Source organism: Polyergus mexicanus, unplaced genomic scaffold, assembly GCF_030449975.1.
Source record: "Polyergus mexicanus isolate NDT 795.1 unplaced genomic scaffold, iyPolMexi1.0 SCAF_21, whole genome shotgun sequence".
In the NCBI taxonomy this organism is placed as follows: Eukaryota; Metazoa; Arthropoda; class Insecta; order Hymenoptera; family Formicidae; genus Polyergus; species Polyergus mexicanus.
In genome coordinates this window covers 1,770,913-1,796,454 of record NW_027223341.1, presented here as the reverse complement: position 1 = coordinate 1,796,454, position 25,542 = coordinate 1,770,913, and the positions used below count along the sequence as shown (strand labels likewise).

Genomic DNA, 25,542 nt, shown 5'->3' with positions numbered 1-25,542 from the left:
TACGAAAGTGCCACCCTATAGACCGACCAGGCCATCGCGGGGGAAAACTAGTCGGCTTTTCAGGGTGGAAGGTAATCGGTGGTGGAGCGCTTGCGCCTGAAATATATTCCCTCTCTCACCCGCCCCCTCCCGTGAAAATTCACCCCTCGTTGTTATCGCCATGTCGGGGAACCGGCAGTTCCATCTCGGGCGGATGCGCACCAGGATAGGGTAGATAGACAGATCTTCGGCGTGGTCGATCGTTCGCGGCGCGATTGCTCGTGTCGATCGGATGATCGGGTGATACTACGGTCGCACGACTCGTCGGACAAGTATGCGGAAGGAGCGAAGATCGAAGGGCGTTTGAAGATGCAGCTTCGATCGGTCCCTACGTGCGGAACGAGAATCCAGTCGCGTCCTCGCCGCGTCACTCCGCGTCGTCGTCGTCGTCATCGTGACGGGACGTCGTTACCGTTCGTCGTTGCACCGCGAATCGGTCCCACGGGGCCCGTAACCGTCGAGGGATGCTCGCGGAGATGGTCCGGTTGTCCTACCAACACAGGGCATTCTACTGCTACGTGATTCTAAGCGTGTGGATCTTCCTCCTGGTCGCTGGTAAACGCAACCTCGTGACCACTGATTTTATATGCATTTCGGGGGAGGGGAAACTTGAGGAGGGATGATTCTGTCAATTACCCTTATCGAAATCAAACTCTTAGAAATCGATGTAACTTCACTGACAACTAAGTTCGATTGCCGTAAGCACGCGAGAATGATTGTGTGTGTTTATTTACGACAATACAAATCAATAAGATATATATTTTGTCGTATTTATAGAAAATTGAACTCGTCGAAATTCAACACACATACATTATTGGATATTGTTGTACCATATTCGCGTCGCGTTTTATACGCTTATAAAAACGTGCGCTCGTTGATTTTTAGTTTCATATTCGATTGTCAGCTTGTCGAACTTTGAGATGCTTAAATATTTAAAGCCTTTCAGCATTCACATTTTATTTTTAAATATAGGATAAGATATATATATATATATATATATGCATAAATGTGTCGCAGCTATACTTGAGCGCTTCTGTTCGTTATCACTTGAGTTTTAATAATAGAGCTATAACACAGTAGGGAACACACTTTAGTTTTTTCAATAAGGGATTAGCTGAATATTGTGACGTGTTATCAAGGCAACTTGACTATTCTACTTTCTTTTTTTTTTTCCATAAAGTAAGGCAAGTAATGCAATCATAGTTGACACGGATGTCAGCTGATTGCAGAGAAAAAAAAATCCAAATGAAACCAGTTTAAGAATCTCTCTCTTCATATTAGATCGATTCTTTTGTTAAAGCACAAATCGGGAGAAGGATTGTTCTTTCATACAAATTTGTTGGAGGTTTAATTATTTTTGTCGATATTAATATTTTAATATTTTATATATATGTACATATAATTTCATATAAATCTAACATTATATATGTATAATGTATTTTTTATATTAATATTTAAAAAATGTTAAATATTAATTTTTTAAATTAATATATTTTCACATATATAAATATCCCCTATTGTTGTATTTATACAATTGAATAAAAACATTAGGAAAGAATGTAATAAAATATAAATCTAAGATTACAAACGATTTTTTCTCATCGCTCAGGCATGTATAAATATATCGGCGTGGATGAGAAAACTTCGGTGCAAACGAGAGTCTTAAATAATGATCTGTCGCTCCGAGAATTCCCGAGAAATTTAAAATCGGACGCGAAGACAAAGAAGATCTTTCGTTTTTGCAATTTACCGCATGAGATAGCTGCAGAGACCGAAGGTATGTTCCATACGATTATTCTATTTTTGTATAAAACACGACAAACATTTCAAAATGTGACATATTCCAATTATTTATTTATTTATTTATTAATCCTTAGTCCTTGCCTTTCGGCTTAGAACGAACTTCCGGTTACAAAATTTTCCATCCACTCTGAGCTTAAATATAAATCCAAATTTAAATTTAATACAATTATATTCCAATTATATTATATTATTATACGAGATCGATAATTATAATTATTCTATTATATTTTTGTATAAAAGATAACAAATATCAAAATGGAATATATTTCAATTATGTTTTATTATTATACGAGATCAATAATTACCAGTCGTGTATTAAAAGATGTCTAAATATATTGAAAGAAATTATTATTGAAGCTCTTTGCGCATACTCGAATCGCGAAAAATAATTTCTTTCTTACATCATGTACATAATTATAGCGAGCGATACGCATAAGGCGTTTTGTTCTTCAAATAGGTAAACTCGATGGCAACTTGACATTAGGCGGCATCCTGATCTTCATCCGTCATGGCGACAGAGGTCCTTTGACGCATATACGAAACATAAGCAGCATAAATTGCGGCGGCGAGACTGGCGCCGGAACTGGCGTAACGGAACTGCAAACGATTTATGAGAATTATGTAAATTTCGTGCAAAATGTGTCGAGCTACTCGAAGACCGCCTGGGCCCAGTTCCTGGGTCCGTTTCACGGGCTGCCCGTGCTGCCGGCGAACGCGCGCGACTGCAAGATCGGTCAGCTGACCACCCTCGGCATTCTGCAGCTGCTGAAGACTGGGATCCTGTTGAGGAACGCGTACTATCACAGGCTCAATCTCGGTAACGGCACCACCTTCGGCAGGGACGTGATCGTTTACAGCACTTCTTACCGCAGGACTGTGCAGAGTGCCGTCGCGTTGCTCTACGCGCTGTTCGAGAACGACGGTTTCCAGAGCCTGGCGAAGATCAGTCTTCAGGAGAGCCAGAGTTATGCGTTCTGCAATAACGAATGCGCTTGTCCTGCAGCTGAGAAATTTCTAAAGCAGCATTTAAAGGTAATTGCACGAAGACAAACACGAGTGTAAATACAGGATGTTCTAGACCACTCGTACACCTCTTTTCTTTCAAAACTAAGCATTTTAGAGAAAAACGTTTTCAACAAAAATTGTATGGTTTTGAGGGAAACATAAGATGGTGTTATTGGTTTGACCTTGAATGGCATCGTTAAGGTCAAGTCAAGGACAACTTTAATTTCTTAAATAGAACTCCCTATTTTTTATTGCATATTCTTATAGCTTATCTCGAGAGCTTTTCAAAACACTATAATAAAGTATTTTTTCATTAAGTACTTTTTGAGTTATTTTATTTTTTATATCAAAATATGTCAGATTAAAATATAAAATAACTCAAAAAATACTTAATAAAAAAATACTTTATTATAGTGTTTTGGAAAGCTCTCGAGATAAGCTACAAGAATGTGTAACGAAAAAGGGGAGGTTCCATTTAAGAAATTAAAAGTGTCCTCGACTTGACCTTAACGATGCCATCCAAGGTCAAACCAATGACATCATCTTATGTTCCCCTCAAAACCATACAATTTTTGTTCAAAACGTTTTTCTCTAAAATGCTTAGTTTTTGAAAGAAAAGGGGTATACGGGTGGTCTAGGACATCCTGTATATAAGCCATCCACGCATATAGAATTTAATTTTATCACCTAAAAAAAAGTACTTCATCTTGATTCTATTTATTATTTTATATTATTTATAAAATTACTGTAATTTTATAAATAATATTTTTTAATAATAATTTTTATATAAATTCGTATGAATTTTTAAATGCTTTAATATATCAGTTTGAAAAATAACATCATGAAACGTTCTTTTTTTCTATGAGATTTGAATCTGACATGGAAATTTTGAATAATTGCGGCAGCATTAATTATTCAAAGAAATATTTATAGGCTTACATAATTGAAACTTTCTTTGCACGTTTCACTTTTTAGAAACATATATATAAAATTGATATTGCTCTTTCTTTTCGTTTTTAAAAGAAGATTCAATAAAATATTATATTGCGCTCGGATTGTCTTATTGAAGCAAGTTTTTATGATCTGAAATCCTCCTCGAAGACATTAAATAATCCGCAATAATCTCGTTCTTCTCTTGCTTTCTCAGGAAATCCAATAAAACTACGTAGGTCATTCAAGGCTGTCACACAAATAACTGATATTTCAACATATGTTATCTGAATAAAATACATGCACGCGATGATAATTTTTTCTATAAAAATAATCTTGCGTTAAAGCTGTTTGTACGTTGCGCGTGACATATGAAAAAACATCACATATGATGCGTATGTAATGACATCAATTTTTTCTAAATTAAAATTTTACATGGTAAAACCACATGATTCGTTCCAATGTTTCAACGTGTAATAATAAATATTTTGATGATTAAGTTGAACCTCGTGTGGAAAAAAAGATCTACTTCGATATAATTTTGACGAATAGGACAAAGAAACCAAAAAACTTTCTTCACAAAGAATTCAGAATTTAATTAACTCTATTTAAGAAAACAGTAGCTTTTCTGTTTTTTTTTTTTTTTTTTTTTTTTTTTTTACAAATTAGAAACTCGCACATTGCTTCCTCATTATTTCGCTCACAAAGCTCCTTCAAGTAAGCGGGTTTTACAATTTTGGAAAATATTCCAAAATTTGCGAAAGTTACAGCGTGTACAGACATTTCTCAAAAATTCAAAATTTTATAAAAAATGAACCCTTTCACCAATCTTCACCAAATTCAATACCAACCATTCTTTAATGATACTCTATTTATTTAAAAAAAAAATTAATCCAATATCTAAAAATGTACAAAAGTTAGAGCGTGTGCAAATATTTCTCAAAAAATTCAAAATTTTATAAAAAATGAATCCTTTCACCGATTCTCACCAAATTCAATATTAACCATCCTTTAATGATACTTTATTCATTTTAAAAAATGTATCCCGATATCTCAAAAATTACAAAAGTTAAGTTGTACAATATACATTTCGTATATGGTATACATACATACATACGTACAGACATTTTTTAAATATATGATTTTTCGATGTTTTGAAACATTCTAAACACATTGGCATAGAAAACAGGAGAAAAGATTTTGTCACAAGAACAAAGTTTTCTCTAGGAGGAAGCAATATAATTTAGTGCTGTTGAGAAAATATTCCCGAGAAACTCCGAGATGCATGCGTGTTTGCTATGAAATCGTACGAGGCTCTCCGCACGTTACTCCTCTACTTTCTCCAGGAGACTTCCAACCATCTAAGATCTCATCCAGCCGTTGGTGAGCTGATCAAGCAGGCGGCGAGTGCCGTGTTCGAGCTTCCGGATCAAGCGCAGACGTGCGACCCGAATACGCTGAGGGACGCTTTATTAACGTACGTGTGCCACGGCGCCTCTCTGCCGTGCGCCGACCTCGCGGAGGACACGTTAAGAGCGACCGCGCAGAGAACATGCGTCAAGAGCGACCACGTTACCGGGCTGTTCGCCTATACGGACTGGGAGTCCAAGCAGGTCGCCAAGAGCAGCAGCCGCAACAAGTACGGGCTGCTCAAGGCGTATGGGATGCTGCGCGGCATCGTCACCTTCATGCTACGCATCATCTCCGAGGCCAGACCCAAGATCGTCCTCTACTCCGGCCACGACAAGACCCTGGAGTACCTCGCCACCGCTCTCGGCGTGGTCTCGGACGTGGCGACGCATTACGCTTCAAGGCTCGTCATCGAGATCTACAAGATCAATCCGCGGAATGATAATCGCCTCGCCAGCGACTTTTATTTCCGCGTTGTCGCCAACGGTCGAGATCTCACACCGAAGATCCCGTTCTGCCGAAACGCCAACACCTACGTCAGCGACGATGGGGAACCTGGGCCAGGCAAGAAGGGCGTCGTCAAGTTGTGCCCGATTGAGAACATCGTCCGACAATTGCACGACGACTATTTCGTGCCGTTCAACGCGACGAATTTTAAGGATGCTTGTTCGAGTCACAAAATTCGCTAAAATTAATTATGGTCGAACAAGAAGATTATCTATAAGAAAGTAGACAAGTTAAAAGGAATTGAGAGAGAATTATTTGATAATAAATAATATCTTGTCCTTAAAATTACTATAGTACCTTAAGATTTTTAACACTTTTATAGGTTCTCCTTTTTGATCTCTCTTTATTCTCAATATAATGGGATTTTATAGTTACTCTATTAGTAACTACAAAGTACTAAATACCAAATACAATATATTGGATGATTGCATAAGTTCGTGCCGCAAATGCACCTTTTCGTTCTCCATTTTTAATGATTTCTCTTATGCACAAATGGACTTACCTGAACAATATCTGACGCTAAATTGACATAAGACAACGTCATCTATTCGGTGTAAGCAACAATTACCACGCGAAAACAATAGAACTCCGCCATGCAGTAACTTAATGCCATCTATGAAAATCGGGCACGAACTTATGCAATCATCCAATATATGAGATATAGAAGAAAAATTTATTTAATCTATATATCTCAATTTTTAAAATGAAAGATTTATGTCTTCTCTTGTAATCCTAATAGCTTCGTGTCTTGGAGAATAAAAATTATATTGAATAGAAATAAAAAAAAGAGAGAAATGAAGAAACATTCGAGATAAGAGTCAATCTCTCGTTATAGAAATTAGAAAATTATGACTTTATGAAGCGAATTCTTATCAATTCTTTTTAATTCATTTACTTTTTGCATAGCGATTCGATCTATCGAATGGATCGAATGAGTTTCTGACTTGCATTATGTATCATAGAAAATAAGCCAACGTGAAAGTAATTATTAATATTAAAACATTCGAAAAAATTTAAAGAGATAATCCTTAAACTTTCTTATGTACAGTGGGATATAAATCACACTTATGTTAGAATGCAGTCTTTCCACCTAACAAGAAAATAATTCATCTTGATTTTATGTAAAATAGTTATATAAAAATATTCAAAACAAGCTCGGTTAAAATTTTTTTTTACATTTCGATATACATTAACACGCATACATTTAAGAAAATCTAGGATTGTCAAAAATTATAAGAAAACTAAAAAAAAAAAACTCGAAAAAAAAAGTACATAAGTTGTCATCTTAGCAAGGAACAAAAAAAGAGCCTTATTTTCATAGATCATTTGTCTAAAACTTTAAAGTATCTTTAGATAAATCGAAGAACGATAGCGCTAATGAATCGATTAGTCGATTATCACATATATTTTATCATACACATTCTAATGTATATATGTAAATATATATATATATTTAATGTTCTAGAAATATATATGTATATTAAAAACGCAGTCGTATTTTTTCTTCGCTAATATAATAGACAATTATGACAAAATGTAGATAATAGAAAGAAGATTCATTATGTTTTGAAGAAAATATTTATATGATAGTTTTTTCTACGACTGTGTATTCATCTAATTAGTGACACTGTTTTACATCAATTTATATATTTAACAAAGAACACAATTACATGTATATTAAAAGATTGATCGTTTATTACAAGTCTCGGAAAAAGTATTCATATTACATGCAATTCGTGATATATAAAAGACTTATTACAATCTGTCGATAAATAAATAATGAACGCATTTTATAGCGTACAAGGCACACGCAGGTTTACATGCTTTCTCTCTCTCTCTCTCTCTCTCTCTCTTACATACTACCTACAATATATTACATAACTTATGAAATAATAATATCATAAATACAAGCAAAATGTCCAGCTAACATCAACTTTCGCAGAACATGCTTTTATTTTGCTAACAATCAATAAAAGCCTCTCATGTGTCTTATAATACTAAGATCTACGCTGTAACATGTCCTTAATGACTTCTCATACTTCATTTCTTTCGTTTCATAATAAATTTCATTTTTTATAATTCTTCAAGTGACATTTAGAAGTTGCGTCACTGTAATCAATAAGTGAAAGATATATTCCGCGAAAATAAAAAAAATCTTGCATGAAATAGTAATGCAAGTTAAAGATATACAAAGTCTATATTATAGAGTCCATGTAAATGCCCAGTTTTGATTATTTCCGGTCAAGCTGACGAAATTTGCATTTCTCTCATCAGTTGAATTCATGATCAATTATGATCAATTAGTGCAATGTAAATCGTGCAGTCGAACGGAAATAGAAATCCCATACAGATCGGTCATTGACGACTGCAATTTAGTACAAAATACAGGACGTGTTTATCAAAAAAAGGGGAAAAAAAATTATAATAAATGATGATGAAATAAAAAATGCAAAAATTCCAGTGATTTAAAAAAAAAGTGAATATATCAAACGCAAACGATATCCGAACAAGATCTTAAATCCTCACTGATAAAAAATTCGAAGCCTTCTATAATTCAGTAGAGAAGGAGTCATTTATGTATTATGTTCGCGGTCGCGAGTCAAAATTGACAAATTTACAAATTTATATTTAAATCCAGCGATTTACAATTTTGATCAAGTCCAAGAAAATCTACGTGTCTATAAAACTAAGGGGAAAAAAAAAAAAAAAAATCTGAACTTATCAAGCTGTGTGAACAAACTATTTAAAGAAACACGACCTATATGATGATTGTTTTAACGATTACATAATATTCTTAATGCTAACAATACAGAGCTAAACTTCTCCTCTTCTTCTCTCTCTCTCCTTTCTTCTACAAGTTTTAAAAATATAATGTTATTCTGAGATAATACGACTAGTTCCTGACTCTGCCAAAACTGCGTCAAGCGTATCTTGAAAATTTTTTACTTCTTGATAATACTGTTCAAGGACATTCATTCCGCTTAATTTTCTGGAACATACAAATTTGTTAATAATATATAATGTGTATAATAAATGTTGTAATAAAAAATGCAGACCAAATACTTCAATTTCATTAAACAGTCAAATGTGAGCCAAATGCTGTTATATGCTAATAAATAAAAGAATATGTCAAGATGATGAAGTTTCGAGTTCGTGATAAAATTGATATAACTTGATTTCAACAATATTGCAATATTTCTTTTAAGACTCTCTTTTTTTTAGAATACATATATACAATACGATAATCTAACATATCAAATTAGAGATATATGTTTCTTTGTTGGATAATTGCTTTGTCTTTTCCCATTTTAAATAGATTTTCGATAAATAATCATCTCTGGTGTAAATTTCATAGAAAAATATATAATACTTTTGTCTTTTTTTACCTACTTTGTCGTCCTTTCTCTCACTGGTGGGGAATAATTGGACGTAATTTTGATGGTAGGCGGCATATCAATTATTAATTGATCTATACTACCTATAATAACATTAGCACCCACGCGTTTTCCTATTCGCCAACGTTGGGTCAACCACTTCATCCTGTATATACTGACTATCGTTAACACGGCGATCCTGAAGCGCACCGTTTTTTTCCGCGACGATCGCGTGTAAGCGCGTTGATTTTGAGTCAATTGCGCGAGCACACATAATGTGTTCTCCTCGCAATACTGGTAAGTGCTAACAATACAAAGCAAATATTTCTTCTGGAATGCTAATGCCTTTCGTCTGCTGTCCACTCGTAAGTACGAGCCATAAAATTTTTGCAACTGAAACCCATATATAAATAATAAGATATATATACCATTGCTACTTACTCTAAAATATATAATTAATTAATCTTTGTGCATATAGATTGTTAAAAAAAAAATAAAATATAAGAGTGCAAATAATGCATTAAAATTAACTGTTGTCTTTTAATGTTTCAAGATGAAAAAACTAAATCCATATACAATATTTCAATTTTATAATTATATTATAATAATTAAAAATGCACAAAATTTGATACCCTTTCAATAGAAATTGTTGTTGAATTGCTATTGGATGTAGGAGCCTGTGCATTTTTCAGTTTCTTTATCTGTCCTTCAAGTAACTTTACACGCTGCATCGCTGTGTCCCTGTCTATCGTTATCTTATCAAGTTTTCGTTTAAGATTGTTTTTCTCAACAGAGTATTTCTCAACTAATTCATTCAATTCTTTAATTCTTTCTGCAGAACTCGCAGGTATATCTTTATTGAAATTCACCAGCTTGTTCCTCATATCTTCCTCTCTTTCGGCAACGGTTTTTAAGCTTGGCTGCAAATTCTCGATCCAGTCCCTTAGATTCTTCTCTTTCTCTTTTGCTATTATCAGTTTCGTATTGAGCTCAGTCTCTCGCTCTTTCAAGGATTCCACCATATGTGTAAGCTTCAGCTCCCGATCCGAGGATTCTTTCAGTTTTTGCCTTGCAAGATTTATGTCAGCCTCCAGATTTATCCTAGTTTCCCGAGCAATATTAATCTCTCTGTGCAATCCTCTGATTTCGTCTAGTTCAGCATCTCGTTGCTCTTGCTTCTTATTTTCAGCTTCCATCATCATTTTCATCTGCTTCTGCAGATGATCACACTCCTCTTCTTGCACTTTCAATTCTTCTGTGGTTCTGTGCAGATTCGCTTCCATGATTTCCTTCATCCCGTTAGCTAACGCTACACTGCTGATCAGTTTTTCCCGTTCTTCTGTTGCAATTTCCAATCGTTTCTCATATGTACTTATTTCAGTTTCTAATCTCTTTATATTTTCCCGCAATTCCGTATTTTTGCGACTTCCTTTGGGATCTTCGTCTTGGGATCGATCGTTTGTCCTTAAATACAAAAAATTAAAATATTTACGATAATAGGCTCTGATAATAAATATACTTTGAAGAAGACGGGCTAATTGAGAACCTCGCGTAGTAGGCTGAGCGCAAATTCTTGTTAAAAAAAAATTATAGATTATACAACACGAAAAATCATTTCTAGAAAATTTAAATTTTTTTTGTGCACTTGTCATCTCATTAAAATGTAATTATATTCTGTCGTCATCGATATCTATCGCCAAATATATCAACAATATGTCTTTATTTTGATAGTTTAAATCCATAATTCTCGAATAACATGTAGAGGTAACATAAGCAAATTACAGGCATGACCGCATAATATATAAAAGCAATAAAAGATTAAATAAATTAAAAGGTAACATATATACTTCTCTGATTTATTCTCCGCAGCGGATCTTCGCAAGTTTTCAGTTTCTATTAATTTCTTCGTAGACATAAATTGTGATTCTAGATTAATCTGCTGTTGCCTCATCGATGCTAAATCATTACGAAGCTTCCCCTCGTTCTCCAGAGAGGCTTTTAGTTTTTTCTGCAGAAATTCGATCAACTCTGTGTCCTGAGCTCGTCCTACTTCTGTTTTCCGACGATGTTCTTCTATTTGCATCCTTAAAAATTTTACCATGTTTCTCTCTGACATAAGTTCCTTGTCTAATTGGACTACCTTCTTTGTCTCTTCTGCCAAATCCGCCTTCAATTGTAAAATACGATTTTCGTACTCAGCGATCTGATGTTTCATTAAATCACGTTCAATTTCGAGATCGTCTTTCAGTTTTTTCAGTATCTTATTGTCTTTACAGATCTCGCTCAACTTCTGCTGATACTCTTTCGTCGCTCCTTCGACGATCTCCTCGTTATCGTTTTTAATGACTTGCATAATTTGCTTATCCAATCGCGCGGAGAGATTTAGTTCTCGTTGAACCATGTCTTCAATATCGCTATCGTCCTGCGAACATTCCGCGGACGCATCTTTTAACTCTAATTCTTTCTGCAGCTTTTGTACTATATTCTTCAACTCCTCGTTCAGCTTGCGCTCATCTTTCAATTTCCTCCTCAGCTCTACAACATTACCAGATTCTTTCATCTTATTCTGAATAGTTTCCAGCGCTTGCTGCAAGCTCTTACTATCGTCGCTCATCTGTCTAATTACTTTGTCTTTTTCTTTCAGGAACTCCTGCAGATGATGGATTTCTTGGTCTTTGTTACTGACAGAGGATGAAGGCGACGATGCGCCTGAGTGAACATCGCTTGTCCGTTTTGCTATCTCCTCCAATTTACGGATAATCTGATCTCGATTATTTAGACCGTCCGTCAATCGCAAGATCTCATCATGTAACTCAGCGATCTCCTGTTCGCGCGCATGAAGCTTCGTCTTGAATTCGTACAACTGCTTGTTCTCGTTTTCGATTTCAATATTGCGTGTCTGAAGAGTTTCCAGTGCAATATCCTTCTCTAGAACGAGTTCCTTGAATCTTTGCAGTTCCTGCATCTTCTCCTGCAATAAGGAGCTGTTCTTTTTTATTTGATCCTTTTCTCTAATTGTTATTTCTTTTTTCAGCTTTGTGTTCTCCATATTCAGCTCTGTGATGATTCTTTCATTTACTTGCATCTTGTTCTTGTGATCTTCAAGCTCGTCTGTTTTCAATTTTAAAATATTCTCGACTTCTTCCAGATCTTTCTTTATTTTACTCTCCGATGCTTGAGTCAATTCATATTGACCTTTATAAAAATTTTTATCTCGTACCAAGTTTTCAACAATTTCCTTATACTCATCCTCCAACTCTTGATATTGTTTCTGCATGGAAGCCGATTCAATTTCATATTTGTTTAAAACTTCAGACTTTAATTCCAGTTCGAATTGCAGAGTTTGCAGTTGATTTGACAAGTTCTCAATTTCCTTCATCTTTTCATTAAGTAATTCTTCGGTTTGTCGAAAATCTTCGCTGACATCATTGTTCTTAGGAGATGATAATTTTGATTCGCCTTCGGTATGGTGTAGCTCCATTTCCGAATGACGCACATCATTACTGAAACTATGTGTGTGTGAATCTAAATCCAATGGTGGAACTTGTGCATCTATTTTGTCTACATTGAGTAAAGGTGTTTGTGCAGTATCAAAAGTGTTTGTAGTTAATGTGTTCTTCGACACAGATGTAGGAACTCTGATGCTGGAGATATTTTGTGATGTCATTATGTGTGTTGCATTAATCGCTCGAATAGCTTCAGGAAATTCCTCGCATTCCGAATGTATGGAAAGAATATCGCTCAATGTTCGCGCGCTGTTCTTAGCTTCTGCTTGTTTTGTCAAATCCTTCATTTGTGTCTCGTCCAAAGCAAGCGATGAATAGACGTTCAATTGTTTCTCCTTTCTAGATAATTGCTCTTTCAGATGATCGATCTCCTCGTTCTTATCTGCCAACATGGTGTCAATCAATTGTGGCAGTTCCGATTGAGCATGCTCTTGACTTCCAAGCTTTATTTGCAACATTTTCTTTTCCTCTTGAACGAGTTTTAATTGATCTTTTAATTGATCAATCTTTCGTAGTGCGCCATTTTCCGATTGTAAAAAATTTTCCATTTCTGTTTCCTTTTCCACCAGCATTTGATTAGTTCTTTCGAGTTGAGCTTTCAATTCTTTTAATTCTATTTCTTTATTAGTAATAATTTGCTCCAAAGAGTGATATTTTGTAGTAGCTTCGTACAACTGTAATTCTAAACGAGATGTTGCCTGTTTCTGAGCAAACGGAGCATTTTGTTTGTGTTGCTCTAAGCGACCGCGCATCGCTTCAATCTGGAATAATTGCTCGGATGCTGTTTGATGTAAAATCTCTTGCTCTGCTAGTAATTCCTCATTCTGATTCTTCATCGCTGTCAACTGCATCTCCAGATCTTTGATTCGCTTAAAAGCTACTTCCTCCGCTCGTGCGTGTTTCAGCATTTTATCTTTTAACTTGAGTACTTGATCCAGCGGTAACATTGGCGGCGAGGATGGATCATCAGGTGTCAAACATCTCGTTGCATCGATTTGTTCTCTGATCGAAACGTCTTCACTCGGCTGACTCAAGCTCAAATTTGAACCGCACATGTGCACGGATTCCAACTCACGGATTCTTCTGTCTAATTGATTTTGCATCTCGTGAAGCTCTGCTTTCATTTGCTTCAAGACAGACGAATTAACATTAAAATGTTCTGAGCTTAACTTGTGCTTATTCAATTCCTCCTAAAATATAGAAAAAAATATTATCTCTTGTGTAATGTTATCTTCTCTCTCCTTTCTCTTTCTATATTTAATGTATAATTTATGTATGTATATTATCCATCTGATTTACCTGTAAATGATTAATTTGTTCGTTCAGATGTCTGCTTTCAGTGCCAGATTTGACAGTGTCCAGTTCTTGAACTAGATCCTGCTGATTCTTTGTTTGCGCGGTTATTACGGTTTCCAATTGACTGATTTGCAATTGCAAGGATTCTTCCCTTTCAATCTTATCTTGTAACCTTTGCTCCAAGTCAGCAATAACATCTCGTAAGACCCATATTTTATCCACCGCAGCCTTCAATTCACTTTCCTTTTCTGATTTCTTCGCCTCTGTGTCGGACATTAACGACGACATTTCTCTCATCTGAGATTCAAGAGCCTCCACCTATAAATCATAAATCACATATACATATAGTATATATATATGCAAGTTATTAATGTATCGCTTTTTTCAGGATGTCACCTATAATTCCAATCAAGCATGACCCAACATATAAAGCATAGAGATATAGTATGTATTATATCTGGTTTTACAATAATTTTATGCTAACATACAGTGGATAAAAAAAGAAAACAATATGTGTGTGTGTGTGTGTGTGTGCACGCGCGCGTGTGAGTGCGTGTGTAAAATTAATGATACAAAAAAGAATTGTATAATTACTTACTAAATAAAAATAATACAAAAAAGCTACAAAAAACAAAATAAGTAAAACATATTTTTGTCAAGTAGTGTGAACTTATTTATTACGTTATATTTTTTAATCTTTTTACTTATTATTTATCAATTTTGTGAAGCATTCAAATACATTGAGTGCATTTAATTTTTCTCGATATTATTTGGGATAAACAAGTAAACTGTATGGCCACACAATTTGCTAAATAACATTTTAGTAAACACATTTATCTTAGCCACTGTATGTTAATAAGGAAAAAAAGATTAGAAAATCAAAAAATGAAATTAAATACAATATCACTCACAGTTGCATTGGTCGTGGTTTGAAGCTCAGGGATGCCTGAAGTTGTTTCAGATGATAGCTCAGACTGCTTTGTGCGACAAATAGAAAACCCAAACCAGAGTGCAGAAAAATTTGTGTTAATACAATTAGTAGTGATGCGTGACATTATTGCCAATGATACAATTAATTTCTAAAATAATAATTCTTTCAAATGTAGTTAAATTTAAATTCTGTATTACATTTGTGTTTTCAATAGAATTGTTTTAAAAAGGGAATTGTTGATCAAATCGCATATTCTAAAATGTAAGGTTTATCTAGTATTTTTTATCTCTAATATTTTTAATAGAGATAAGTACATTGGACTATTTTTTATAGAAATAAATATATTATGTGACTTTATCCAAAATTTATAAAAACAACGCGCTATTAGCGTATAGAATTGTACAAAAATATTGGTAAATTTGATTGCTAGACTATAATTATAATTTACATATAATATGTATTTGAAATCTATACATATTTTTTAAATAGCAATGTTGTTATAATTTAAATATATAAAGGGATCTTGTACAATATAAGCTTCAATTTGACCTCATTTTTCATGGGTAAGTGGCATAGGTTCTTTTTTTAGCAGCCTTAAGTCTAGGTTAAATTTAACATTAAAATAAACCACAGAGACCTGTAGTTAAGTTTTAGAAATGGCAGTCGTTATGCCAGTTGAAATTTTCTGGTTAGTGCAATAACTGCTAAAGTGAATTTAGAAACGTCTGCGTTAATTAATCCTTAAATTGATTTAGTGATAATTAAATTATTATGATATTATATTTCTTAAAGTCTGTTCAGATTTCTACATTTTTGGATCCTGGCACCTAATTTTTAAATTCATAAATCTAGAATTAATGAAATCTAAGACAATGTCTGTCTCTAAAACTTTTCCGAAAATAATCATCACATATATCACAATCTTTGACAGTATCAACTAATTAAGGATTAATTAAAGAACCAGTAAACTTTAGTTAGCCAGCGGGTGATTACAAAAAGCGTATGCTCTGTGTTCATATTTAACAAAAAAATCATCACATTTAAAGAAATAAAATTTTTAAGAAAAATTTTACCTCAGAACTAATTCGCATATCTCTCTCCTTCTTACGCTCGCGTTCCTTGAGCTGTTCTTGCAAAAGCTGAATTTGTTTCGCGGCTTCATCCCGCTCCATCTCGCGCTCGCTCGCTTGCTCGTCCAAAAATCGGCGTGTTGCTCGCAATTGCTTGTCTGCTGCTTCAATCTGAATAAAAGTAATTACAGTTAGAAGTAATGAATAATTGTTAGAGAAATGTATAGTGATAAATTTTTATCATAGATACGTTTCCATTCTAATTTTTTTTTTTTTTTGGCTAATAGACAACTCGACAAATTCGTGCAGAATTTGATTCTCTCTTTTTAAGATATAATTCAAAAATAAAATAAATACATTGTCAAGATTTTTTCAAATATTCAAGTTTTTTTTAAATTATACAAATCCCAAGTGAAAAAGTTATGTTAATGAACTTAAAAAGTCAAAATTTATGGGTGTTAAAAAAGAATTTTAAAAGAAATAAAATAATTTTTTTTTAAATTTGCAATCCTTAAAAACAATGTCAATTGGATTTCAATTATTTGACAATACTTTTAGTCATTATGGTAGTTATAATGTGTTTTATTCACCAATAATAAAATAATTAATAGCAACATATTAGATAATAAAAAGGGGAGTCGTTTTATGCATTACGATAAAACACGGCTACAATATAGCATGCAAAACGGTTATTATATAATGCAACATCACATAATAAATATTAACATGCAACAACATACAACACATTTTAGTAGCATTACAACACAAACGTGTAATTAGTGTTACATGTATGTGTAATTAGTATTACAAATGGGTGTTAGAAATGAGATAAATGATATTATAATAAAAAATTATTTACACTTTCTGATTGTGATAGAGCGTTATATGTGCATTAATTTATTATAGCCGATTTGGAAGAGTAACTTACGCGAAGAGCGTTTACATTAATATTAGTAATTCTATAATTTACCTTTTTGCAGCAAACCCTGTGAATGTATGGGGTAGGAGTGGGTTCTAAAGGTACCTGCTGGCAAGACAAGAACGCCAATCAATCTCTTAAAACCTGCATCGCAAAACTCTGCATTTTTGATTTGAAGAATTCTCTTTATTAACTATGTGATTAATCAAATATTTATTTATGGAAGAATGATATATAAATGCCATATGCGCACAATGTTCTAAATTCTGGCCTTTTTAAAAATTACTGAAAAATACTGTAATTATTTTATATGCAGGGTATATGAGAAAAAGTGAATGTGTAAATTTATTTATCCTCGAAATAAATTATTGGAATGTTCAAAATATTCTAATTATCAATACAGATAATTAAGAATTTTAGTATCTTAAAATTATAAAGTGCAAGCAAAATGAAAATTTATATATCTAAGTATCTAAAATAAAAGAACGTAGAGACTTGAAAGAAAACTTGAGAAAAATTTGTGATTCCAACCAATAATATGCAGAAATCAAAGATCTCAAAATTCAAGCACTTCAATATTCAATTTTCTTAAAACACTCTGTATAATGTGTGTGACAAAGGATTACTATTTTTAATCTCTTCTGATAGTAAAAAAAAAAAGTAAATGTATATATATATACATTTACTTTTTTTTTACTATCGGAATTTATTAATATATATATATTAATAAATTGTGTAGAAAACGTGCCAAGAAAAAAAACAAATATTTGTATTAATTGCGTATGTGTTGCTCTATGATAAACAGGTACGATATAAATGTAATACCTATATAAAGCTTGTGAATACGGAAGTATCTAGAATTGTGATAAATTACACAGACAAGTTGTGTTTCTCAATGAACAGTACACCACAATACTCATCACTGTATCGACATACCAATATCGAATAATCAGAAATCATGCAACAATGCATTTTGACGAATAAGAAAAATGAATGATTTTACCTGTTGTTGCAAATCCTCCCTTTCTCTTTTAGAGTCGTCTATTAGTTTGTCATTTTGCCTGCACAACTCCTCTATCAATTGCAATAAATAAGATGTGTCGCCACCGCCATTCGATAATACATGTTTAGCTGCAAATTATATATAAAAATATATCATATAAAAAAAATATTAAAAATGCAAAACATAAGTGTACTACTGAAATGGTATATCGAGATAGAGAAATCAATATAACTTTTCGGTTTGATGTCAAATTAAATATCTTTTTTCTCCAAGATATTGAAATTATAATTGATCCATAAAATAAATTATATAACATAATTAATTCTGTATATGTTTAATTAATAAGCTATTAATTGATACAAAAGTCAGGTAAAAAAATTTACCTTTTTCTTGCACCTGTAAAAAGTCTTGCAGTGCTATATCAACTCCAGAAAGATCACTTTCGCCATATCCCTCTGTGATGACTTCTTTTTTGCTTTCTGCGCTAATCAATTTTTGTTGTAAGTCCAAAATATGCAATTTTAATTGTTCTGTTTCTTCTTGATAGCTTATTATCAAAGCTTCAGCATGATTCAATTTCAAGGAAAGATCTTCATTAATTTGACTTGCTAAGAGAGTCTCTTTTGATGGCAATGCAATATTGTCTTCGCTGTTTGGTAGCGAAAGGTTGAGTATTTGTGTGCTATCCGACTTTAGACGTCTTAAACAAGCCTTTAGCTCCTTTCTTAATATTTCATCCATGTCTTCTTCAATCAATGTTCTGTTATCACTGTTAACAATAGAATTTATTTTGCTCGATTGTGGAGCAAAATGGACCCTTTTAATGGATAAGTTGGATCTTTGGTCTTTGTATTGTGTTTCTGATATAATACTGTCGTCCTTGCTTAAATTTCCTTCATGAGTAAAGACGGACTCTGTTAATTGTCTTTTCAGAACTTCATTGATCAGAGTGTTGTTAACTTCTTCTTCACAGATGACAAAGTAATTAACTAATTCTCCAATTAAATTTTTGAGAGTTATACATGTTTTCTTTAAGTTGTCCCTAATAAAAATTTGACATTATATATTTAAGCATGATAAAATATTTGTAAATTTAAATATTTTTCATATTGTGGTCTTTGGAAATCCAAGACTCTAATTATTTTAATTCTCAATATCAGAAATCAATTTGAATATTAAATCTTTCAATAATATGAAATAAATATTTAAAAAAAATATATGTAAAATATTTTCAATGACTAAGTTTCTATGATTGTGTTAAAATTATAAGATAATATTTCATCAATTACCTTTCTTCCATGATATTATCCGAAGATCCAACATAGCCAACTTCTTGATTATTACCGGAGTTCTGAGTCTTAAGAATAGCGATTTCTTTTTGATGTTGCTCACACATTTGTGCTACAATGCAATCATGTTCATCTCTCAGACGAGTTAATTCAGCATTATGTATCTTTTTTATTTCCTGAATTTCTTGCTTAGCATTGCATGTAAATTTATCTCGCAGTTCTAATAATTCCATTGGCCAATTATCTTCTTTATCTGGTTCCACTGATAATAGTGCCTGCACATAATTACAACAGATTTTTAATAAACATCTAATGGCTTTTAATAAATTATTACACAAATACAAAGGCAAATTCTATTAGCGAAAGCTTTTATGGCAACATACAAAGTAACACACAGAATCTATAAATTTTTAATTTAAAAAAATTGTAGCTAATGTTTATTCCCCTTATATTTCATTCTCAATCAGCCCAGTTTCTGATGATCCACATCTACCTGAAATTGTTCTTGAAGAGCGTTGACAATGTCCTGTCTAGCTAGTGCGACCTGTTCTTCCAATTGATGATTATACGCGTCACGTAGTCTCGATAATTCACCATTTTCCGTTGCCTCCCATTCTGTCTGACAATACTGCATGCAAATATGAAGTCGCATAGCGGTATGTTAGTCACAAGTAAATTTGCACTTTGATATAAATTATCATAATGAAATAATTTACTTTTTTTATTGGTATAGTATAAAAGAAGAAAATGCATTAATCATAATAAATAAAAAAAATCATGGAGATTGTAGAACAAAAGATTTTTTTGTGTGTAGAGATCTCAAGATCATACTAAGATGAGAAATGTACTAATAATAAATAGTGCATGCTGATCACGCCATGCATCTACATTTTAACACACTTCATGAATTTTATAATAAAAATTTTGTCATAACTTTTTATAATAAATATAATGAGTCGAATCGAGTATAAGTACAATATATCTAATTAATTCTAATTATATATAGAAAAGACTTTGTTCTATTTTTAACAGAGATAAAATATAATAAATTTTAATTTCTCAATTAATTGCTGATATCTATTTTATGAAGAAATAAGATTTACATATACATTTTAACAAGATAGGCTATTAAAATTCTGTTTCGTGAAGAATTTCTGGAAAATTGTATGCAGAAAAACGCGATATAGTGGTTTTATATTGCTTTATAATTGAAATTCATTCAAGAAAATTTAAATATTTTCTTGAATGAATTTTAATTATAAAGCAATATAAAACCACTATATCGCTTTTTTCATCGCGTTTTTCTGCATACAATTTTCCAGAAATTCTTCACGAAACAGAATTTTAATAGCCTATCTTGTTAAAATGTATATGTAAATCTTATTTCTTCATAAAATAGATATCAGCAATTAATTGAGAAATTAATTGCTGATATCTATTTTAGTATAAATTATTTTAGTATATCGATACTTTTAAAGTTTGAGCTGTTTTATAATAGCATATTCGAATATTACTATTGCAAGCAAACAATCTTTGCATACAACACACATTAAGTATTACACAAAAATTGTTATTATCAACAAATGTATATTATTAATAAAGCGAAGTATCATAATAATTAGAAAATTTTTTTTCACCTGATGCACAATGGATATAGCAGACGAACGTTCCACTGTTGCTTCAATATCGCGAATTTGACATTCATACAACTCTTTCTGTTCTTCGATTGCTTTCTCACAATCAGCCTTAATAATTTGAATTTTCTTCACTTTATGTTCCAATTCTTGCCTCAATGCTTGGATACTATTTTCATATTCTGTTTCGAGACGTGCTTGTTTTTCAGCGTCTAGTATCTTGTCCTTGAGAGATTCTTCGTTGGCATCAGAAATCGCTGCTCGGGAATTGGAGGAGATCAAACAATCGCCTGCACCACCAAAATATAGATCATCTGTTAGCTCTTCGGTTTCACTATCATTGTCAGAAATCCGTTTTGATTGCTGGCTGAAGATCTCTTCGGAATACTGCTTTTCCATCTGCAAGCACTTTTGCTCGAAGTATGTTCGAAGTTCTTCCATCTCCTTAGCATGGCGTGCATTAAGTTCAGCTTTTATATCGTTGGTGTCATTCCCATTCTTAAGAAGAAAAAAAAAATATATATATAATTTAAAAGAGTTACAGTAGAAAAACTGCATAAGAGCATAAGCACAAACATTATAAGAAACTCCCCAAATGGAAACAGGAAAAACACCAAACAAAAATAAAGACTTGCCTGAAATGATTTGAAAGTCTGCACCAACAACTGCAATCTGTTGATTTCTTTAGCAGAATCCGCTTTAACAGATTCTAGTTCTTCTTTACATCGAATTATAATGTCCTGGATTTCTTGGTTTAGAAGTTCTTTTTCCATTCGTAAAGCGGCGTTCTCCATCGAGAGCAGCGCTTTTTCCGCGGCTATTTTCTCGCATACTGTGTAATAACGACCTAACTTGAACTTAATCTTATCTATGCTTAATTCGCCTTCCAGAATTTGCTGCATTTCCTTATGTAAATTCTCGCTGTTTTTCACGTTACTATTATCTACTAATGTGCTGGCGTCTGTAATGTTTGTTTCTGAAGCTTTTGTTTGATTTATTATATTTTGATCTGATGCACTGTCATCCAAACTTTGATTTGCTTTAAAGTGGTTGGAAGTCGTACTATTTAAGGAAATATTCACTTTACTACTATCAGTTGTCGCAGTTTGGTTCAATTTTTCTTCAAACTCAGCACATTGAGTCCAAGCCTGGACCAAGCCGTCTCTTAATTGTTCGCATTGTGCTTCCAGCTTTTTCGTTTTCTCTGTTATTTCAATTAAATCTTTCTTATATTTCACATTCTCTGTTTCTTTCTGTTCCATGAGTAGCTTTAAACTCTCAATTTCTCTTTGTTGAGCTTCTACATGTCGCGCCAAATCAACATTCGCTGGAATATCGCTCTCAAAATATTCTTGAGTAGAATTATCATGAGATGTCGCACGATTGATTTCTTTCAAGGAATTAACTTCCTGTTGCAGTTTGTCACACGTATTTTTCATATCTTTCAGCTGTTTTTCATAGGTTTTCTTTGCGAGATCGGTCTGTTCTAGCTTATCGTTCGCTTTGCGCAAATCTTCTTCGAGAATGTGAATTTTTTCAACCAATAGCCTTTCCATCTCTATTTTATCCTCAAACCTTCGTTTTATCATTTGGTGCTGAAGAGCTTCATCATCAAAAGTCTTGTATATGGTTTCACCTAGTTCGCTAATTGTGCTGACGCTCGTAGCGTCGAATCGCGACAAAGACCTTTCTAGTTCATATATCTTACCACTCAGAGTTCTTTCATGCATCTGACTGTTTTCGATCATCGATTGTGCCGCTGAATATCTGCATGACAAATCATCCAGCTTATATTTCAGCGAGTCGTTCTCCTGCTTTAGCATAGTGGCATTCGATAAAGCCTGTTCTAGCGATCGTTCAATACTTTCCTTGGACTCGAGAATGCTCATTGTTGCAATGTGCTTCGACGTGATTTCCTCTAGTTGAATTTTGTGAAGTTTGATTTGTTCATTCAACAATTCCTTCTCCTTTTGAAAGTGTAAACTTTGCATACGTCGTTCGTTCTCTGCTTCAAATCTCAATTCGTCGAGTTTTGATTTGTACAAATGGGCTTCCGATTGAGCGATTTTTTGGGATTCGGCATGATTTACCAATTCGAGCTTTAATGCTTCGACAGTTTTTTTATAATGGGCCAACTGCGTTTGAAAGACGGACAATTCTTTGGCATGCCTGCTTTCCAAATTTGGCAATTCCTTGTTTAAACGATCAGCTAACATTTTATTTTCATCCTTCAGTACTTTGATAGATTCTTCATGCTTAGCTTTTATATCGGCAATTTCAGTTTCGTTTTTTATAGTTAATTCCTACAATTATATTTAAATAAAAAATGATTAAATTACAAGTTATAAGGCTCTATAAGAAACATATTCTTTATATATTTATTTATAATTTTTTAACATTAAATTCTTTGCACGCAATTACTGCGCTTTGCTCTGATTGCCTGTTTCTTTGTTCGTTTTTTAAATGAAAAAGTCATAATTATACAGGGTAAATCAGAAGAGGGAAATATTTTAGGAGGCGATAGTATGGGTCATTGTAAAAAAAGTTTATATGAACATGGTTATTATTCTTAATTGATTGTTCGTATTTTGGATGCTGCTACTCGTGCAAAAGTACGGCACGCTACATTCAGAGGAACGACACGCAATCTTAGGACACAAGTTGTAGAGTATATTGACGATCGTGATTTATTCTTGAGCATTTGTTGGGAACATAACACATGTATCATTATTATTGTACTTCCACAACATTCAAACAACTATATCTTTGAAACTATTGAGAATAATAATCATGTTCATATAAACTTTTTTTTTACGCTGATCTATTTCCCAAAATATTTCCATCTTCTCTTAACTCATTCTATATAATTAAAATATTTAAACAAAAAGTTATATAAAAGAATATTGCAATAAAGCACTTACCTTTAATTCTTGCTGATGACGCGTTGCATTGGCATTTGTTACAGCGGTAAACTTGTTCAAAATATGCTGCATATCCTGTTTGATCTTGTCAACACGTGCTTCATATTGTTTCTGTTGCGCCAAGGTTTCATCAATGTTTAAATTTTTCTCCGTAGCATTGAGACAAATTTGCTCAGTTAGATTATCTATCTGCAATTTGTAATCATTGATTTCTGCGTTTCGCGTTTCTCTTTCCATTTCCAATGTTTGTACATGTTTACGAATATCTGTCAAATGCGCGTTCAACCGACGTATTGACGCTTCTTTATCGTTCATTGTCGTTTCCAGAGCCTCAATCTAACACATTCATAATTGTTTATCATCTAATAAGGTTATCATCATTAAAAATTATAAAGCGCAAAAACATGAAGTATGTAGTATTTACTTTTTGCTGCAAGTTCATGTTATTTATCACAGGATTGTCTATCTGCATGGTATTTAAGGCATTAAGTTGTCCTGTGACAGCATCTCTGGCAGATAATGCTTGCTCTAAAGATGCGGTCAAGTGCCCTATTAGACTATCACGTTCATACAATGCTTTTTCAAATTCTTGCAACTGTTTGACAAGAAAAATATTACATAATGGTAATTAATTCAGATATATTTATATACAAAAAAGAAACCAGTAAAATTACAAGCTATCTTCAGGCTATTATTATTTGGAATTGAAATCATAGCAGAACTCTTATTAAAGTAGATTAGAAAAAAGGAAAGAACAAATTTATCAAATATATTTAAAAAAAAAAGTGAGAGTATTATTGCTTTAATTTTTCTTTTCTAACTTTTGAAAAAAAAATTCTGTTCAAATATGTGACTTACTTTTATATGATACAAAGATATAATATCTCTTCCATGTACACTACTGCTCTGGCTTTGTGATGAATTTGGAGAGGACGTCTCAGCTCGCAGATGATCAATTTCTGCATTTAAAGCTCCAACTATAGCTTCTTTCCCTTGTAATAATTCTTCCAGTTCCGCAACACGTCCCGCTAATCCTTCGAGATCACCATCTCCTTCGCTTATACTTACACTGCTGTGTGTTACATCTCTCGACGATATATCTTCATTTATCTTTACATAAAAAGAAAAATATAACATGAGCGATCAATACTAATTATGCAAAAAATACTGCATGCTAAATATACAATTATGCGAAACTATTGTTTCTTATCCTTACGCCAGATTCTTTAACCAATGTAGATTTTTCGTTGTGTAATGATTCGTCGTCAGACTGTTCCACGCATTGCATATTTATACCTGTGTTTTTACTAGATCGCTTTGCTTTGTATTTCTCCAACTGTAACGAAAAATCGAAATTATTATTAAATACATCAGACCTTAGTAATACATTCATATAACGCAGACTGTACTATTTATTCAAAATAGAGCTGATTAAACAGATAGCAAGTTAACATGAGTATAAAATTAATAATATAAACAAATGATGTAATTGGAGTAAACGGAAAGAATATACAGTAGAAACGATGAACGTTTCGATAATAGAGAAAAGAAAAAGAGGAGGCTTGCCATTTCTCTGCCGGCTTCCAGCGAGCGTTTTCTACGCTCGTCTTTATCGGGTGTCGCGCTCATCCCGACGAATTTCGAAACGACTTGACCTGCATAAAAGACGTTTGAACACAAAGAACGTATTCGTTTACCTGCCCATTCGCTTTCTCACAGGCTACATTTCAAATTTTGCACTCCGATGTGAGCTGATACAGCTTAGCTAGTCATCAGGCGATCTTAACTCGCCGTGATTACGTCGCTTATTTCTCGTTCAAATAATAAAAACACTGAAAAACACAAATTTCCAAAACAGTTAATTAATAAAACGCTCGACGAAAGCGGTTGGAAACGGTTGGTGTA

The 25,542-nt window shown here is 33.2% G+C and overlaps 2 protein-coding genes across 9 annotated transcripts; one reads left to right on the top strand and one right to left on the bottom strand.

Moving 5' to 3' along the window:
* Positions 1–98: 98 nt before the first annotated feature.
* On the top strand, positions 99–8,723 carry LOC138942124 (2-phosphoxylose phosphatase 1). Its single transcript, XM_070312176.1, has 4 exons — positions 99–594; positions 1,649–1,816; positions 2,300–2,874; positions 5,124–8,723. Exons 1-4 carry the CDS (start codon positions 504–506, stop codon positions 5,874–5,876), a joined length of 1,587 nt encoding a protein of 528 aa, XP_070168277.1. The 5' UTR covers positions 99–503; the 3' UTR covers positions 5,877–8,723.
* LOC138942123 (golgin subfamily A member 4) lies at positions 7,356–25,542 on the bottom strand. Of its 8 annotated transcripts, none has more exons than XM_070312167.1 (19): positions 25,204–25,542; positions 24,854–24,973; positions 24,496–24,747; positions 24,062–24,232; positions 23,638–23,973; positions 21,352–23,019; positions 20,720–21,214; positions 19,576–19,710; positions 19,083–19,357; positions 18,177–18,835; positions 17,794–17,921; positions 16,842–16,898; positions 15,875–16,042; positions 14,782–14,847; positions 13,874–14,188; positions 10,916–13,764; positions 9,701–10,532; positions 9,085–9,461; positions 7,356–8,683 (listed from the first exon to the last, which is right to left on the bottom strand). In XM_070312167.1, the coding sequence occupies exons 1-19, from the start codon at positions 25,264–25,266 to the stop codon at positions 8,569–8,571; spliced, it is 9,081 nt and encodes a 3,026-aa protein (XP_070168268.1). In that variant the 5' UTR covers positions 25,267–25,542; the 3' UTR covers positions 7,356–8,568. The 8 variants fall into 8 exon arrangements, with proteins under 8 accessions (XP_070168268.1, XP_070168270.1, XP_070168269.1 ...); XM_070312169.1 differs by having other exon boundaries at positions 14,782–14,844; XM_070312168.1 differs by having other exon boundaries at positions 16,842–16,895.

What these genes read in the sequence shown, in the direction of transcription:
- LOC138942124 (XM_070312176.1), top strand. Translation starts at nt 504, where the DNA reads ATGCTCGCGGAGATGGTCCGGTTGTCCTACCAACACAGGGCATTCTAC. An exon ending in GATCTTCCTCCTGGTCGCTG is followed by an intron (nt 595 to 1,648) that starts GTAAACGCAACC and finishes CTCATCGCTCAG; the next exon opens with GCATGTATAAATATATCGGC. An exon ending in TTCTAAAGCAGCATTTAAAG is followed by an intron (nt 2,875 to 5,123) that starts GTAATTGCACGA and finishes TACTTTCTCCAG; the next exon opens with GAGACTTCCAACCATCTAAG.
- LOC138942123 (XM_070312167.1), bottom strand. Translation starts at nt 25,266, where the DNA reads ATGAGCGCGACACCCGATAAAGACGAGCGTAGAAAACGCTCGCTGGAA. An exon ending in GATAATATCATGGAAGAAAG is followed by an intron (nt 18,836 to 19,082) that starts GTAATTGATGAA and finishes AATTTTTATTAG; the next exon opens with GGACAACTTAAAGAAAACAT. An exon ending in AACAAATTAATCATTTACAG is followed by an intron (nt 13,765 to 13,873) that starts GTAAATCAGATG and finishes TCTATATTTTAG; the next exon opens with GAGGAATTGAATAAGCACAA.